An 18126-nucleotide genomic window follows, 5' to 3' on the forward strand; every position below is an offset into this window, starting at 1 on the left:
AGTTGTAGTGCAGGAGATCTGGCTACGATTTGGAAGAGCAGAGGTGGATCTTTTTGCTTCAGAGATGACCACCCACTGCCGATTATGGTTCGCAAGAACAGAAGTGTCCAGCCCCCTGGGCCAGGATGCGCTGTCTCACGAATGGCCGAACTGCCTGCTATATGCGTTTCCACCTATCCCTCTGTTATGGGAGACGTTGCACAGGATCTCCCTGCGCAAGCACAGAGTGTTGCTGGTGGCACCACGGTGGCCAGCCAGACCATGGTTTCCTTTGTTGCTGAGACTTCTGACAGGGAATCCATGGAAGCTTCCCCCCAGGAAGGACCTCCTCTCCCAGCTGGAGGCCAGTGTCTGGCACCCGGACCCGGCACGTCTGCAGCTTTGGGTCTGGCCATTGGGCTAAATCCTTCCCTGGAGCATTGTGACCCTGCTGTTATTCACACCATCTCTAATGCCAGGGCTTCTTCACACGGCAGATTTATGCTTCCCGTTGGAAGCTTTTTTCTACATGGTGTGAGGAACAAGGGCTTGATCCTGCAAAATGTGACATCCCGAATATCTTAAGCTTTCTTCAACGCTTACTGGAGGAAGGAAAAACAGCTTCCACGTTGAAAGTATACGTTGCTGCGATTTCTGCGTATCATGTTCCAGTTGGCGGCTCTTCGCTGGGCTCTCACAGTCTTGTCTGCAGTTTTCTGAAGGGCGCGCGCCGTCTGAACCCTGCTCGGAATCCTAGTTTTCCTGTGTGGGATTTGTCACTTGTGCTTGCATTCCTGTGTTCACCCCAGTTTGAGCCCTTGCAAGGCATTGACGTTAAAATGTTGTCCTTGAAGACTTCTTTTTTGTTAGCTATTGCTACTGCGAAACGGGTCAGTGAGTTGCACGCGCTGTCTGTTAGCGAACCGTGCTTGCGTTGGTTACCGGATGACTCCGGGGTGGTTCTACGACCCAATCCTTCTTTTCTTCCGAAGGTCCTTCTTCCTCAGTTCATAAATCAGCACATTGAACTGGCGTCTTTTCAGACTTCTTCAGGGTCTGATTCAAGTGCCCAACTTTTGTGTCCTGTTCGTGCCTTGAAGTATTATGTGAACTCTACTGTTCAATTTAGACAGACGGACCAGTTATTTGTCTGCTATGGTGGTGCGAAGAAAGGTGCTCCAGTGTCGAAGCAGAGGTTGTCGAACTGGATAGTAGAGACCATTACACTGGCTTACAAGGCAGCAGGGAGACCACTGCCCTGGGGACTAACTTGCCATTCCACTAGGGCCATCTCATCTTCATGGGCTGTTTTCAGAGGAGTTTCTCTGGTGGATATCTGCACTGCTGCTACCTGGACTTCTCCATGCACGTTTGCCCGGTTTTATAAAGTCAACGTTGCTGCTCATCATGCCGTTAGTTCTGCGGTTCTTCTGGAGCAGCCTTAATTTCATCAGGTGGGTGGCATTCCTCATGACTATGTTGGTATGTGTCATCCATAGTGTTTACACTGCCTCTGGCGGTCAGTAAGAATGAAACAGAACGCTAGTTACGCATGTAACTGTGGTTCTGTGAATTCTGGATGACCGCCAGAGTTCTCAGTCACTCGGAATGCGCGAGAAAGGCGTACCGAGGTAGAGTGCTGAGCTACTGTAGCCTATAACCTCCAGGGCTCAGCATACGTCACGCCACGTGACTTTGTTGGTATATTCTCTCGACCTATCTGGCTGGCGCTGCGATAATCCATAGTGTTTACACTGCCTCTGGCGGTCATCCAGAATTCACAGAACCACAGTTACATGCGTAACTAGCGTTTCCACAGTTGTACCTTGACAGGCTGTAGAAATTTCTGATGGAATCAATCACGTCCTCATGTTCTGATATCAAAGATAGCTACGCGAAGATCAACTTTTATCAAGTTCAATTGCCTTTGCAATATTTCACATTTATATTTTTTGAATATATTTTATAGTTTTCACATGATTTTATATAATTTTATTGATTGGTTTGTAAAATACACACACTATTGCGGTGTTACTGTATTATGTTTAATACAGTATCTCTCCAGTTTAAACCATAAACACATGCTGTCCACTCAAGTGGACATCTGAAAATCTCTTTTTTTTTCTAATCTTATTGTTCATGCCCTAAGAGCAATAAAAACACATAGGGAAAAAATCCTGACTGAGGATATCATAATTCATGCATGTAAGGGTTAAAATTGGAAGGCTATTGGCAAAAGCTATTCCACGAATAGTACGCAATTATAATGTATAAGATAATAGTAGCCTTGTATATTTTGCACATGCACTGTAATATAAGAAAGAAAATAGTGTAATAACCACACGGACTGGAGGGCTCAGGATTAGTACACCAGAATGACATCATACAATTCTTTATTAAGGGTTAAAACACAGTACAATCTTTTGACTCCCCTCGCACCTCTCTTGAATCACATTGAAACACTCCTTAAATAATGAACTTCACACTAATCACTAATAATTTCATTAGGGAGCACCCATTCACATTAACCTGTACGTTAAAACATCCAGTCATCATCACAACAGCTTAATACCTCAAATGTCAACAGAGTGGATACCTAACAAAAATATGTTCCAAGAACGTTTTGGTATATAAGCTATGAAAATGTATTATTATTTTTATGTAAGTTCAAACGAAGCAGAAAGCATAAGGCATTAGAACACATCAGGGTGAGCAAATATTGACTGCATTTTTATTCAGTATAGCCTACAGAACTGGAGTGTGTTTCCCAAAGCTTAATCCTAAGCCAATTGCAGGCTTGCAATTTTCCCCAAAGCATTGTACAATTGGTGCCAATGGTGACTACGGGATCAGCTTATCCTAAATGACTCTTCAAATCAATCACGATTTTTGCATGCACAAGGAGTAAATTCAGAGAAGAAACATACTAGGTCCACAGGGTCTTTGGTCTACCACACTACTGCCAGAACGAAAATGTATTGATTTAATATCGATTCAGTATTATTAGTTACAGTAGATACATGTTAAAAAATAAATCACTAATGCTGTAAACATAGAGAGCCCTAGGCTATTTTTATTAAAGGTTAAAAATAACAACTTAAATGAAATATAATGCGTTCTTTATTATAATAACAACTTTATAATATTTTAATGATATAAGTAAAAATATAATATGCAGCCTAATATAGTGGACATATTTAACAAAACTCTGTAGCAAATTTTTCCAGCCTATAAATTGTCATTAAATTGCTTTCCTGATGTAAATTTAATGTGAAGGACTTAAATCACCTGCTACATCTGGCAAGAGCATTTACACGTATGCAGACAATGCAAGTGCGCCTTTTGTTCAGCAGGGGGCGACATTGTCCCGTAAATTAAATTTAATAATAGCTCTGAAGCAGACAGTCTATCTATGCTCTGGGAGGGAGTCTGAACCTTCTAACCAACGTGTGCATCATCTCTAACTATCGAGGAACAAAGTTTAGGCTTAACTCCTTGTGCAGTTTCTAGATGATTGAACAATATAACGCCTTTCACTTGAATACACAGCATTTTCACTTAAGTTGCTATTCATTTGGATAACTTTCACCTCACTTCTTAAATGGGCGCTTTATGACTTTTTATTACTAAATGTATAGCATTAATACGTGCAATGATTTTGAATACTTTCATAAACACAACCCCCGTGGTGATAGCCTACTAATTATTATTACTTTATTTAATGAGTCCCACCAACAATCTCCTTATCTCTGCCAGTTTAGCAGTCTATCTCCTCCCACATTCTCCTAAAGAGCAGTAGCGCTCCGCCTCTCTTTCTTCCTCCTCTAAAAGCTCACACCCCGTCAGCTGTTCACTATTGAGAGAGACCTGCACGCGAGAGCTGCTCTATGACGATACGAGCAAATGTATTTGTGCACCGCAGCCACAAACATAGAATAAATAGTTTTCTATGTAACTCAGCAACAATATACCAAACTATACTTGTAGGCTAATTTGTTCCGTTAAAAGCACCTGGATTAAATTACTCTTCATTTGTTTATTTTGTGGTTTATCCACGCGACATCGGACGCTGTTACCAGAGCGCGCAGCGCCGCCAGTATTGTGACTGTCCCTGTCGCGTTGTGGCATGTACGAGGGCCAAGGCAGACGGAACTGAAGTCTTCATTGCTCCTGAGCAGGTAATATTAATAATAATAATAAAAGTCTGTATTTTCATAATTGTAAATGCACGTGCATTCTTTAGTCACCATAGGTTGGCTTAACATTTCTTCTATGATACTATATAAGGCTATGTTTTGGTGAGGGTTTGTTTATATTAACATGTGAAAATCAACAAAATTAAAACAAGTAATTATTCTTTGTTATTATAAATTATAATAATAATAATACTTTAAGTTGTAATGTATAATAATAATAATAAAACAAATAGTGATGTGTCTGAGTGATATCATCTGTCATTCAAAATTAGATTTCTGTAACTAACATCTGTTGGCACAGACATAAATGGTGCTTTAAACGCAGTTTTTCATAGAGTCTACTTGGTATAACACTTTATTTTATTGTAAGTTATTTACTGGTTGTTTATGCTTTATGTATACAGTCATTCACATTGCTATTTTTCAGTGCTGTGTTGCAAAATAATTAATGGCCAATGTCAGCACAGGGTTTCTGGCTCTTGTACTTCACAGCTGTGGCCAATTTAAATGGATTATTGGTCTGTATCAGGTGTGATACATCACCATTGCTTTTGTGTCCTTAATGTATTTAGCTCAGTCCGGAACTACATTTTGCCTCTGCACAACATTAGCAGAAACACAATTAAATTCTCCCCGGAGGGATGTTGACAGCCGGCAGGGACCAGGGGGCGTGTATCGGTTACATGGAAATTCAGACTGATTGGATTTGAATGTGTACCATATAGGTGACCAGATGGCAGTCGGTGACATTGACACACTTAGTGTTGACTCTGTGCCTGGTGCTCAACTCTTTGTTCGCTTTTCCATAGTAAATTTCAGGCAGCGGTGTTTACTTCTGAAAGTTTTTTTTTTCCCCTTCAGCTTCCCCTCCTTATCCATCCGCCTTTGAACACCTGGTAATGATTAGACTCCCTTGCATTTGTTCACATTCCAGTCGGCTAGACATCAGAGAGGCTTCCAGTTGTTTTTTATGTTGTGTTTGCAGAATTACATCATCTTTCTCTTCCTTCATATTGAGGTTTGACATGCTCTTTGTGTACTTTGCAGATATTGATCATATCACTGTTCAAAACAATGTCAGTCAACTTCTGAAACGGTTTAAATACCACTGTTTAAAGCCCAGCAGTATGCCAGTTTTGTCAATGGAATGAATTCTCTCTCTTTTTTTGTTTCAGGATTCAATGAAAATGTCTGTCTGTGTCCACGAGAACCGCAAGTCTCGTGCCAGCACGGGCTCTATGAACATCTTCCTGTTCCACAAGTCCTCATACGCAGACAGCGTGCTAATGCACCTGAATGCTCTTCGTCAGCAGAGACTCTTCACGGATGTTCTGCTCCACGCTGGAAGCCGCTCTTTCCCATGCCACAGGGCTGTGCTAGCCGCCTGCAGCCGCTACTTTGAAGCAATGTTTAGCGGAGGGCTGAGAGAAAGTCAGGACAGTGAAGTGGACTTCAGGGACTCCATTCATCCAGAGGTATTGTTGTAGTGTTTAAATTTGTATTGTATTTATAGTCCAAATGTGTTGAAGTGATAGTTCACCCAAAAATAATGAAAATACTGTCATCATTTACTCTACCCTTATGTGGTTCCAAACCTGTATGGCTTTCTTCTGTGGAACAAAAGATCATTTGAAAAAAAGTTGATGATTGAAGGTGATCTTTTTTTAGCGGGGTACAATGTTTTTTGGACCCTGGTGACTTGCATTGTTGGACAACACCATTAAAACACTGTTCAAATATCATCTTTCGCGTTTTATAAAGGTTGAAATGCATGAGGGTGAGTAAATGACAAATATTTGGGGGGGTCTCTTTAAATTGTATGCTTCTCTAAGGTACAACATATGATTGATTGGAGAGTTCTGAAACCTTGGAGAACCTCTGGGTTTGAACATCAGGCTTGCTTTTGCAAAAAAGCTTTCATGGGAAGTCATTCATATTGCAGTTAGACTGCAAAAAATAGGTTATCACTTTTAGGTTAACTTTGTTTTTACTCCGCATTGTCAAGGTATTGGAGCTCCTACTGGACTACGCGTACTCTTCAAGAGTGATAATAAACGAGGAGAATGCAGAGTCTCTCCTTGAGGCCGGTGACATGCTGGAGTTTCAGGACATTCGTGATGCCTGTGCTGAGTTCCTGGAGAAGAACCTCCATCCATCCAATTGCCTGGGCATGCTGCTGCTTTCGGATGCTCACCAGTGCACCCAGCTGTTCCAGCTGTCCTGGAGCATGTGTCTCAGTAACTTCCCGGCTATCTGCAAGACTGAGGAGTTTCTCCAGCTGCCCAAGGACATGCTGGTCCAACTGCTGGCACACGAAGAGCTGGAAACCGAGGACGAGCGTCTGGTCTACGAGTCAGCTCTCAACTGGGTGAACTATGACCTTGAGAGGAGGCACTGTCATCTTCCGGAGCTGCTCCGTACCGTGCGTCTGGCTCTCCTGCCTGCCATCTTCCTTATGGAGAACGTCTCTACGGAGGAGCTCATCATCGCACAAGCTAAAAGCAAAGAGCTGGTAGATGAGGCCATCCGCTGCAAACTGCGCATCTTGCAAAACGACGGCGTCGTCAACAGTCCTTGCGCCCGGCCCCGCAAGACCAGTCATGCCCTTTTCTTGTTGGGCGGCCCCACGTTTATGTGCGACAAGCTCTACCTGGTGGACCAGAAGGCCAAAGAGATCATTCCAAAGGCGGACATCCCCAGCCCACGAAAGGAGTTCAGCGCCTGTGCCATTGGCTGTAAAGTGTACGTGACAGGTGGCCGGGGCTCTGAGAACGGTGTGTCGAAGGACGTTTGGGTGTACGATACGTTACAGGAGGAATGGTCTAAAGCGGCTCCGATGCTGATAGCACGTTTCGGTCACGGTTCCGCTGAGTTACGCCACTGCCTGTATGTTGTCGGAGGTCACACAGCTGCCACTGGCTGTCTGCCTGCATCACCATCTGTGTCCTTGAAGCAGGTAGAGCAGTTTGACCCAGTTGCTAACAAGTGGAGCATGGTGGCACCACTGCGAGAAGGAGTTAGTAATGCAGCTGTGGTCAGCGTAAAGCTTAAGTTGTTCGCCTTCGGAGGGACGAGTGTGGCCCATGACAAGCTGCCCAAAGTTCAGTGCTACGATCCCTCAGAAAATCGCTGGACAGTCCCGGCGTCCTGCCCGCAGCCGTGGCGCTACACTGCAGCTGCTGTTCTCGGCAACCAGATCTTTGTAATGGGGGGCGACACCGAATTCTCTGCTTGCTCTGCTTACAAATTCAGCAGTGAGACTTATCAGTGGACTAAAGTTGGAGATGTTACAGCGAAACGAATGAGCTGCCAGGCGGTGGCCTCTGGAAACAAACTTTATGTGGTGGGTGGCTACTTTGGTACACAGCGCTGTAAAACCCTGGACTGCTATGACCCTACGCTCGATGCCTGGAACAGCATCACTACCGTACCTTATTCCTTAATCCCCACTGCCTTCGTCAGCACCTGGAAACACCTCCCAGCCTGAAGCACGCCTGTACTTCCTTCTGTGACCCTACTGTTCCTATGAGGTAGGTTGTGCAATCTAAAAACAAAATTACCAGACTTGTAAAAAATTTATGCAATATGTAGCGGTACAATACCAGTAATCTGGCAATATTAGATTTGTTATCTCTATTATTAATTCATCTTTTAAAACAAAAAATTGAATAACACTGTCAAATGCATGCAATATTCACCAAATGTAAAAATCCATTCATTTTTAAATGTTCATTTAAAACATTCAGTTTTATACTGTACATAATAAAGTTGTGATGCCTAATTTCATTTAAAATTAGTTAAATTATTTATTATTTTACAGTAGACTAAAATAACTTTATTTATGTAAAATAGTATATAATTGTAATATGTGCTATTTATGTTTGTAAGGACTGAAATACATTTAAGATAAGTTTTCCTTGAAACTCTAACTCTATTTCGGAGGAAGTGTTAATGTCCTTAACAATGGGCTGGATGAATCTCATTAAACATACTAAAATAATATTGCTAATTTTCCCAAAATGTATTTTCAACTGAATTAATTCAAATTGTTGTGGTTGGCATGCACATTACCCTCTTTGTAAACGTACTGACACTGACACAGGAAAAAGTCTTGTGTACAAGGTTGCATGGCTCTTTGTTTGTTCATATGCACACTACATTTGGTTATAGGGATTTCATTTATCCCTCATGATCTGCATTGTGCATACTTTGACAAAGAACCTTATTAAAATCAGTGGCAAATTGACTATTGACAGAGCAATTAGACATTGTTAGAAGTCCGAGAGGAAAGGAATGGCAAGGCAGCATGCTTTGAATATCAACCAGGTCAACTCTGCTCATTTGAGCAATCAGATATATTTATTTCTATCTATCAGCTCCCCGGTGCTTTCTGAATTCTTTCTCATTTCTTGTCTGATGGTCTTTTCACAGTTTTCCTTTTTTTCTGTGAAGAGATTCTTCGGTTATATATAGGTGTGCTAATCTCAACGTTTCACTTTAATCGAGAACTTTCAAAGCTGGTGCGTTAATGGATGTTTTATAATAGGTTGCTACAGATGTCACGTCTCCTGAGAGTCCATAAAAAAAATCTAGCTGTTAAGCATTGGGCCTTGCTCAGCCTCCAGGAAAACAGGCTTTGGTCACAGCAGGACTGCATCAGAAAAGGGCATCAGGCTTTCCAGTATCTACCTCTCAGCAGTGATATGCCCACTGATGCAGTGTTTGTGTGCTCTGTCTGGTCTGGCTGATACGGAGGCTCTGCTGTATCTGATCAGTCTCCAGTCTGGGAGAGAGAGAGATAAAAAAAAAAAAGGGATCCTTGCTTGAGAGAATTCAGAGCCTTCATCTTTAAGCTGGAGATTCAAGCTTCACGCACCTCCCATAGAAAGATGCTAGACTACACCTGAATTTTAATGTGCGCGTGGGCACATGCAAATCTTCACATGTGAAATTTAGATCCAAAGTAAAACTGTGTGTTTGTGTGCCTCTGTTGTGAGGAGGCAGTTTGCGGTAGGGCTGAATGAGTTATGAGCATGCAGTGAGGGGCGTTGCACCGAGGGTAATTGAAGCAGAATAGAAGACTTTTATTGTTCCTGAGGGGAAAATTTGTCTAAGGTTGGAGGAAGTAGGGAAGAGAGGTAGGGTGAATGTAGAAGTAGGGAGAGCTTTGAGAAAAGGCAGAGAAGGTAACGGTATTTGGATGGGCAGTGTGTTGACAACATGGAGCATGCTTGCATTAAGTCTGAGCAACAGTTCAGTAGCTATGCAGTTCATTTACAATGGACTGTTATATTGTTGAGCTAGAGTCTTTATCTTTGTCTGAGTATACATGCCACAATGCATATCAAATATATGCATGATTAAATGCATATTGTTCATCATGCTCTCTTTCTGCTTAAAGGTGGTGTCACATTTACCATTGTTTGGTGAATTTATGCAGGAAATCCAGTCATTTCAATATGAATCCACACAATCAGGAATTTTGCATAAGGGTAAAAGATTTCCCCACGCAGATATCGCCAGATTAAACAAAAGAAATGTATGATGTCTATCGCAATTGTGCTAATGTGACCACACCTTAATATGTGTGCATGCTGGAAGAAGCAGAGCTACAATCGCATTATCTTGGTACGTTAGTTCAGTGACACCAAAAAAATTAAGTCGGACTGAGGTGTGTATGTGACTAAAAAAAAAAGTATTTCTGTAATTCGATGGATATGCATGCAAGCAATCTTGTATCTACTGTGCCAGTTTAATCAGGTTTAATTTAAATGGGTTTAGTCAATGTACACTGATAAAAGTGTGTGGCAAAACAAAAATGCATTCAATAGATTCATAACTGTAGCGGAAGATCAGAGATCAGCTTAATCCCACGCTGTTATTGATTTTTATTCGGAAATCTTTTTGGCTTGACTCATGCATGCTTTACGCTGAAGTTAAGCAATCTATACAAGTGCGTGAGATGAGGTAATTCAGTGAGTCATAGCTATTGTTTTCCATAAATGGTTTCGGTTCTGTTAATTGTCATTGTGCTTGTAATTCACATTGGGATGTAAGTTGGGGATCAAAACTGAAATCAAGCTGGATTCATTTATATGTTGTGAGTATTTCATTGGAAAGAAAAGAGAACGTATAGACACAAATTTTGTTCTTATTTTATGAGAACATTCTCAAAAAGAGCCAAAGACATTGTGGGGAAAAAAGGAGACGAAACAAAAAAAAAATAGCACAGTTTTCTTTACTCTGACTAAAGCACCTAACAATAGAAAGATTTATCTCCGCCTGGTAGAATGAAATTAATATTTTATACAGTAATTTCTTCTCTGCCATGGAAGGTGCAGTGAGAACAGAATAACCCCTAAACACTGACAGTCAACCAAACAGGACTGTAGACTAAACAAGTATACACCAACTTAACTTCCTCCCCAATGAAAAACGACACTCATTCCAGTCCTGACCCTTTGGTGCTGGTCATTTAGCTTTGCTTTTAAAGTCTCTGTGACTTTGTGTGCCTGTGAAATGCTGCCCACCTCGGCAGGGCAGTTAATTTCAAAGTGGTGGTCCTTCCTTTGTTCACTGAGCCATTCCAATGCATTTAAAAGACCATGAAGTGTTCTAAGCAAGCTTCCTCCCTACTAACAATGAGGAGCCTCACTGCTGGCCAGAGGAGTGGGAGGAGAGAGAAGACAGAGATGAGGGGAGAGGGGGAGGACTGGATAAGGGAGGGTAAACAAAGATTTTCAGTCTTGCTCTTTCGTTCTCTCTGACTGGCTATGTTTTCTCACACTCAAAACTCCTGCTATCTCTCTCCCATGGGAATGCATCTGGTTACAGAGATCCCCCCTTTTCCTACGTACATAGACACACTGCTCTCTTTATTGCGTATATTTTCCCTCTCTTTTTTTTTGTAAATGCTACATGTATAAAACAATATGCATGTACACTACTGTTGGGGGTCAGTACAAATGTTTTTTGAAAGAAGTCTCATCAAGGCTGCATACATTTGATAAAATTCTGTAAAAGGTAATATTTTAAATACTATTACAATTTAAAATACCGTTTCTATTTCAATGTTTTGCGATGTAATTTTATTCCTGTGATGGCAAAGTTGAATTTTCAGCATCATTATTCCAGTCTTCAGTGTCATGTGGTCCTTCAGAAATCATTTTAATATGCTGGTTTGGTGCTCAACAAACATTTCTAATTATTATCAATGTTGAAAATGGTTGTGCTGCTTAAAATATTTTGTTGAGACAGCAAAGAAAGATTTAAAGGACAGGTACACTGTAAAAAAATATTTTCATGATTTGTTATCACAACTTTTTATCTTTTGTCAAATCAACTTCGATAACTAATGTGTGAAGATAACATACTATTTTGAGTTTCTGTTTATTAAACCATTCTTCTTCATTGTATTAACTAAAAAATTTAATTACAACGAACTCAACATTACGGCAACAAGGTAACTTGTTTTTTTACAGTGTACAGGCTAGAGACCGAAAATATAATTAGCTCAATATAAAACCAACAGACATCAATGGAAAACATCCTCCTGGTAAAAAGCGAACCTTGTATGTACATGCGCGTGCGCACGTGTGTGATCTGCACATGCCAGGCTTGAGTTTGCCTGGTGTGGGAGTGGAGGGAGGTCATTAGTCTAAGCTGTGTTCATTCACCGTCAGCTCCATGCTGCTTAGATGAAGTGCCATGGTTCATTGAACATTTTGTCTTCAAAAACAGCTCTGTAGAATCTACACCCAGCCGGCCCCGGGATCGATGGAGGGATGGATTTGGTTTTGCCCCCTTCCAGCCTCTTTGGGCTTCTGTTTGAGCGTGTTTTAATTGGCAAGCGTTTCTTCTGTAACTGCAGGGCTCTGTTGTCCTTTACTGTCGTTTATATGAACTATGCACAACTTAAAAGAAGAAAGTGGGATTTGGGGAGGAAAAGAGAGGGAGAATGCATGCTAACGACTTTGGATGCTCTGGGGGACTTTTGCTTTTAAATGATCACCTTCACTCCATTTTTCTCTTATTTCGACCTAGAGGCCCCGAGAGAGAAAGAGAATACGTGACTCAAGAATAGATATTGGCCTTTGTAGAAGCTTAAGGCTGTAAAACGATAGCGGAGTCAAGGCCAAAGAGGAAAAACGCATTTGGTGCAACAATAGACAGAAGAGGACGCTTTTGTTGCACTACATTTAGTTGTGATTTAGGTTCCTAAATGCTTCTTTGTTAACTTAATACCACCAATGATCTGACTGAATGCAGACAGTTTTTAAAAGAGTACAGGGCTCTGTGTGTGTCATTTATTTTGGCTTGTATCTGCTGCTGAACAGGTGTGAGGGTCTGACCTGTCCTTTCCTTTCCTTGTGGGGGGAAAAGAAACGGTCAGAAACAAATGGTCAGGGTCAATGTCTGAATTCTGTTTATGAGATGTTGTTCTTTTCTGAAATGTGTGTGAATGTGTGCCGTAAATGTGAAATTATGGGTGTTGTTGTTTTTTTTTAGTCTAGCTTTCAAAAGTAGCATAATGAGAGAAGAAGAAAAAACTTAATAGAAATAGACATTTCTAATGTTTTTGTTGTCTTTTCTTTCCACAGAGTTCCTTGTGTCCACTTGTTGTTATTGTCTACTGGATTCCAACTGTGAAGAAACGCTATAACCCTCCTGTGCAATTTTACAAAAAGACTTTCTCCCATAAGAGCTAAGTATTGTGCACGAAGTCCAGTCACAAAGCTTTTTTTCTGCTGCGAGTTCGCCAAAATCTTTTAACTTCCTGCTTGGAAGTTTCAAGAACGTTTTGATGTCGTATCCAACATTTTGTGAAGTATCAGAACGTGGGCTTTTCAGTGAAAACCAAAAGAACTGCGATGCGTCCTGAAAGCCCAGTCTGCTTCCATCATAACCAGCATAATCATCACTTTCGTCCCCCCACGTTCGTGTACTCTGACCGTTTTTTTTTTTTTTTTTTTGTACAATGCTGATGCCATGCAAGCTAAAATAGACCCGTATGCCTGTCTTAATTTCTATACTGCATGAAGGATGAGTGGAAGCTTTTGATTGGGAAGATCAACAGGAGTCTCAACGCATGATTGGAGATGTTAAGATACTCCAGGAAAAGTACCTCACATCCTGATATGTATATACCTTTTCTTCTCCCATGGTGATGTTAAAAAATAGACCTTGCTCAAAAGGAGAGAGACTGAGGCGGGCTCGTAATGTACTGATAAACGTAATATTTTGCTGGTTTAAAGAATAAAAAGGACAGAAGGAAACATGAGAGCCTTTTTTTACGTATTTGTCCTTCACACGCCTGTACAAGGAGGACAGACTGATGCTGAACTGTTCCTGTTGAACAAACCTTAGCAGCCTGGTGTGAAAATAGACATGGGCACAGTGTGTCCCAAGGTACACGCGCCAGCTGTGCGTATGTGACTGAGTGCGGAAGAGGCATGTCCCAGCATGTTAGTCTGAACGAGAGTCCATCTGACCCCTCTCAACACCCGATCATACTCCCACCCCCTCCAAAATAAACACGCGACAAACAGCGTAAGCATGCCCTCTAAGAAACCGCCAAGCTTCTGATCACTGACCGACTCGAATTTCAAGATTCTCCTGCACTAAACTCAAATTGTGCGAGACACTTCTGCTTCACTGTTTTTGCCTGTACTATTCTAAGCACATACAGTCACGGTAAACGTGAACGACAGAAGGAGAGAGCGAAGATGTGAGAGCCATTTCGTCACCCTGTGAGGGAATGCAGTCTCTATGGCAACAACAACTAAACTGTAAAAGAAAAAGGACTATAACGAGAAAAGTGCAAGAAACTGGCTGTCTGGCTTAAAAATATTTCAGTGTCTATTAATAGTCTTAATTTATGAGGGTTTTTTAAGCTTTTTGTTTTTCATTGTGTATTAATTTTTTCTTTTTTATTTATTGTAATTTTCTTTTTCTTTTTTTTTGGCTTGCATACTGTACATGTTTGGATGTATAGAAGTTAACAGGTTTTTGTCCCACGCATGGCCCAAAATGCTCTGTGTACCTGCTGCTTTTTTGCACATTTACGTAAGGTAATTTTGACTGAGCAGGTGGAATTTGTAGTGGTCAGCGAACGCTTGAGCCTCTTGCTCATCTGATCAAAAACAGTGAGGCTTGGGGGTCAAAGGTCTTTGACAGGATAAGAATGGGCTGAATGATGTCACAGCCTCAGATTACCCTGGGTGCAAGTGGGCAGGTCAGCAGATGGGGGAGTGGGAAAGTGGTTTTGAGAGATTAGGGGAAGGCAAGGAAAATTCTTCAAACTGGGTAAGCAGTTCACTCAAAAATGAAAATTGTCATGTACTCACCCTCAGATTCAGAATTGTCATTTTTGGGTGAACAATCCAGATTATTTAAATTATTTAATTGAAAACTGGTCACCACCTGGTTGTAATGGTTTACTGACCTGCATCAACTTCTGTTTTACACAGAATAATCGGACCTCAAACCACCTTTAAGTTTCATCTACTAAAACATCAGCATAGTTTATCAAGTGCTTTCGACCAGTGCCTACTAGTGACCCCATGCCAAACTCGTTCCAGTATGCAGCCTCTGTTCCCCTGCCTCTCTCAGGACTGGAGCTCAGGCTGACCCAGGGTCTCTGTGGGCTGCAAGGTTCGTGTAGAGCTATCTGGGGAATGTGACGTATGCAGCTGCTCTAAGAACAGCTGGAACTGTCACAAGAACGTCGTAACTTTGACTGATCCTTACAGTTCAGTGCTGTGAACATTATGATTGGATTAGGAATATGTCACAGACACCTTCCTGGATCACTCTTAAAAGTAAACGTAATGCTATAGAAGAAATGTTTTGGGTTCCCCTAAGAACTTTTCAAAGAATATTTTTTTTCTTACACCATGTCTACACTGGACGTGAGTGGCGCAACTCGATAAAAGCAAAAAGAGCCCATTGTAATAAGAGAGACTGTCTAACCTGGATGTGATGCGACACAGACAGTAAACCAATGCCTCGTTCTATTTCTGAACATACTCCGTGCACTACTTCCAACAACCGTACGAATGGATTCAGAACTTTCGCTTTGGCGCAGTCAGTGTAGACGGACTCAAGCTGTTGTGACGCAGTGCCCTGTGTAGACAGTGTTAGTGTGAAGAACATTTAAAAAATATAACCAAAGAACCTTTTGTGCATTGAAACGGTTCAATTGGTGTTAAAATGGTCACAAAATCCTAGTTGTCAAAGAATTTTATTTTTAAGAGTGGTTGTTAGTTGCTACAGTCTGTGGCATAAAAAAGTTATTATTTTGAATCAGCCAAATTTAATGATGATGACCACAATGGTGTAATGATAAAGCTAGATCCCAAATGTCTCAAAATGAATAAAAGCAATGTCTACAGAAGGGCACAGACCATAGTGCTTTCATGTCGATGCCAAACGCACTGCCTGTAGAGATGATCCGTTTCAATCTTCACTGTGGAGCTACATTGTGACTTTTGGGTTGAATAACAACACTGGCAGTTTGCTATGCTATAGCTGTTCTACATGCTTTATATTAATGGAATATAACATTTTATGTCGTTCAATTGCACAGTGTCAAAATTGAATTGAAATCCCTGAGAGAGAGAAAATGGTAGCAAGGGGTTCATGTTCCTCCCATAAACCCTCTCATCTCCTCCAGGAAATTCTTTCTTAAAAAGTTCCCTTTGGCCTTTAGGGTCTTTACACCCCCCGCCTCCCCCATCCAAAATACCTTTTCACAGAACACTGCACACTCTGACCTCCAGCCAATCAGAAAATCCTGTTCTGCCCCCCTGACATAGCACAGTTGCCACAGCAATGGTCAACAATCATTGCTCCCCTCTCCATTTGAACTGGTAATAGTCTAGTGTTTTGTTTTTTCTCCTTTCTCTCCCTCTTACCTCTTTGCCCTCCCTTCTTCCCCCGTCCTCCTGTTCAAGTGAAAGATTGATTCGGAAGTGACTCATAAGCCTGTGTGCATTGAGAACTCTTAAACGCTGTATGCCTTCACAAACAGACGCATTGCTAAAACATTGTCAATGTTGGCCTGTACTCTTGTTTTTGTGGGCGTTATTTTCTTTTCATTTCTATATGTTGTGTTATATAATTGTATTGTTATTTTATCTCAACCACTGCGGTTATAACATTATTTTGTACAAGTGATTTTTTCACAATGTGAAATTCATGGCTAAATAAAGATAAGAGTTTTTCCTCTTGATAAAAGAGTATTGCATTATTCAGGTTTTCATAACTAGCAGAAAAAAAAAAACTTTAGTATATGCTTTCTGAAGTAAGTTTTCCATTCTTTTATGCAGAGAAATAAAGCTTTTAATTCCAGCATGGCTTATTTGTTAAAAATATTTCTCACATATCTGGCTAGTTATATATGGCAACCAGCACTTGTCTGTACGAAGTGTTAAATGGGTGTGTGTTTATTAAGGGCCCCTATAAATGTACAGAAAAAGCTGAGATCTGTGTGTCTATGTGTGTGTGTATGTGTGTGTGTCTGTGTCTGTCTACAAGACAGGAAGTAACAGCCATACGTGACCCATAAGATACTTTCCCTTTTATTCTAGGGTTGCTATGGCAACCCTGACCATTATCTGCAACTCTGGCAGCTGATGTGAAGCATGAAAATTTAAAAAGACCTCCTCCACCACAGGCCTTCTTTTCCTGTCCTCTTGCCATTTTTTGTGGAAGTGCCTCCTACATTTATTTATCATCCTTTTACCTTGTTCCTTTTTTTCCATAATGAATATCAAATGACCACAGTCTATTTTTAACCATAACGATAATATTCTGCATCCTGCCTAGCGTAAGATCTACCATGAGTAAACAGACACACACGGTGACACACGTCACAAACCTGCTCTTCCTGAGGACAAAAGTGTTTACATTCCTGTGATAAAGTGACTCCCTTTCAGCAGGTTAAAGTAAGACCCGTTTTACAGGCTCCTGACACATACCCAAGCACACTATGGCAAGATAAGGATGTGCTTAATAATCCACCCTTAGAAAGACATCATATTCACACTTCTCACAGGCTCATATAACCCAAGTGATTACAATATATCTCTGTGATAACATGTCGACTTAAGATAATAAATATTAATGCTTACATTGGAGATATGGATTGTGTAATGTCATGGTAATTTCCTCCAATCAATATAGTTTGAAACCCAATTACATATCTGCATACATATATATAAACACAATCAACACAGTCATGTGATATGATGTCCCTCAAGTTCCTGTTGCCAGGCAACATGTCAGTCAGTTCCAGTGAGCTGGCACATGCTCTGTGTTTTCTGCCATAGTAAGAGCCTCCTTGAGATGTCACTGTCTCTTGGCCAATAATAGGCTCTGTGTGAAATCAGATCCAATCATCAATCAGGTGCAGAGCACCCTGTTATTCAGCCAATGGCTGTAATAAAAATAGCAAAATAATAGCAAAACAAGCATCTCTTTCTCTCATGGCATTCTCTAATTACCAACGCTCGTGGCACGTCTTTCACCCTTTATCATTTTACGAGTAATAATCAGAAAAATCAGTAAATATGCGTATTTGGCGTGCTGTCCAAGGAGAGGGCTCCGAGTACTCCCCCTGTATCTCTGGTTAGGATACTACCAGGAGAGTGTGAGGAGAAGGGGTGATGGAGTCATGCTGAAAACTGTCTAGGAACATATGGTGAGTATACACAGTATAGGCCTCCTCTTGTGCTGATTGGATAGAACATTTGAACGTGTTCCTCCCGAACTTTGTTAATAAAACATCCTTCCATGTGATTTTGGTAGTTTTATGAGCTGAACAGTGAACACAACCCCTGAAACTACAGAAGCTGCATACTTTCTGAACAAAACAAATCATATAATATATGTAAAAAATTCTGTCATAACTTCAATATATTTCTATAATCGTTTGTAACTCATTTTCATA

At 41.0% G+C, this 18126-nt stretch overlaps 1 protein-coding gene across 1 annotated transcript; it reads left to right on the forward strand.

Annotated features, from left to right (window-relative positions):
- The first annotated feature begins 3421 nt into the window (after positions 1-3421).
- On the forward strand, positions 3422-16406 carry enc1 (ectodermal-neural cortex 1). Its single transcript, XM_079608696.1, has 4 exons — positions 3422-4157; positions 5351-5650; positions 6181-7705; positions 12776-16406. Exons 2-3 carry the CDS (start codon positions 5357-5359, stop codon positions 7660-7662), a joined length of 1776 nt encoding a protein of 591 aa, XP_079464822.1. The 5' UTR covers positions 3422-4157; positions 5351-5356; the 3' UTR covers positions 7663-7705; positions 12776-16406.
- Positions 16407-18126: the final 1720 nt, after the last annotated feature.

Source organism: Phoxinus phoxinus, assembly GCF_949152265.1.
Source record: "Phoxinus phoxinus genome assembly, chromosome: 3".
Classification (NCBI taxonomy): Eukaryota; Metazoa; Chordata; class Actinopteri; order Cypriniformes; family Leuciscidae; genus Phoxinus; species Phoxinus phoxinus.

Excerpts from the sequence above, each read along its gene's own strand:
- enc1 (XM_079608696.1), top strand. The coding sequence starts at position 5,357 with ATGAAAATGTCTGTCTGTGTCCACGAGAACCGCAAGTCTCGTGCCAGC. Across the intron at positions 5,651-6,180 it reads GGGACTCCATTCATCCAGAG|GTATTGGAGCTCCTACTGGA; the intron begins GTATTGTTGTAG and ends CGCATTGTCAAG.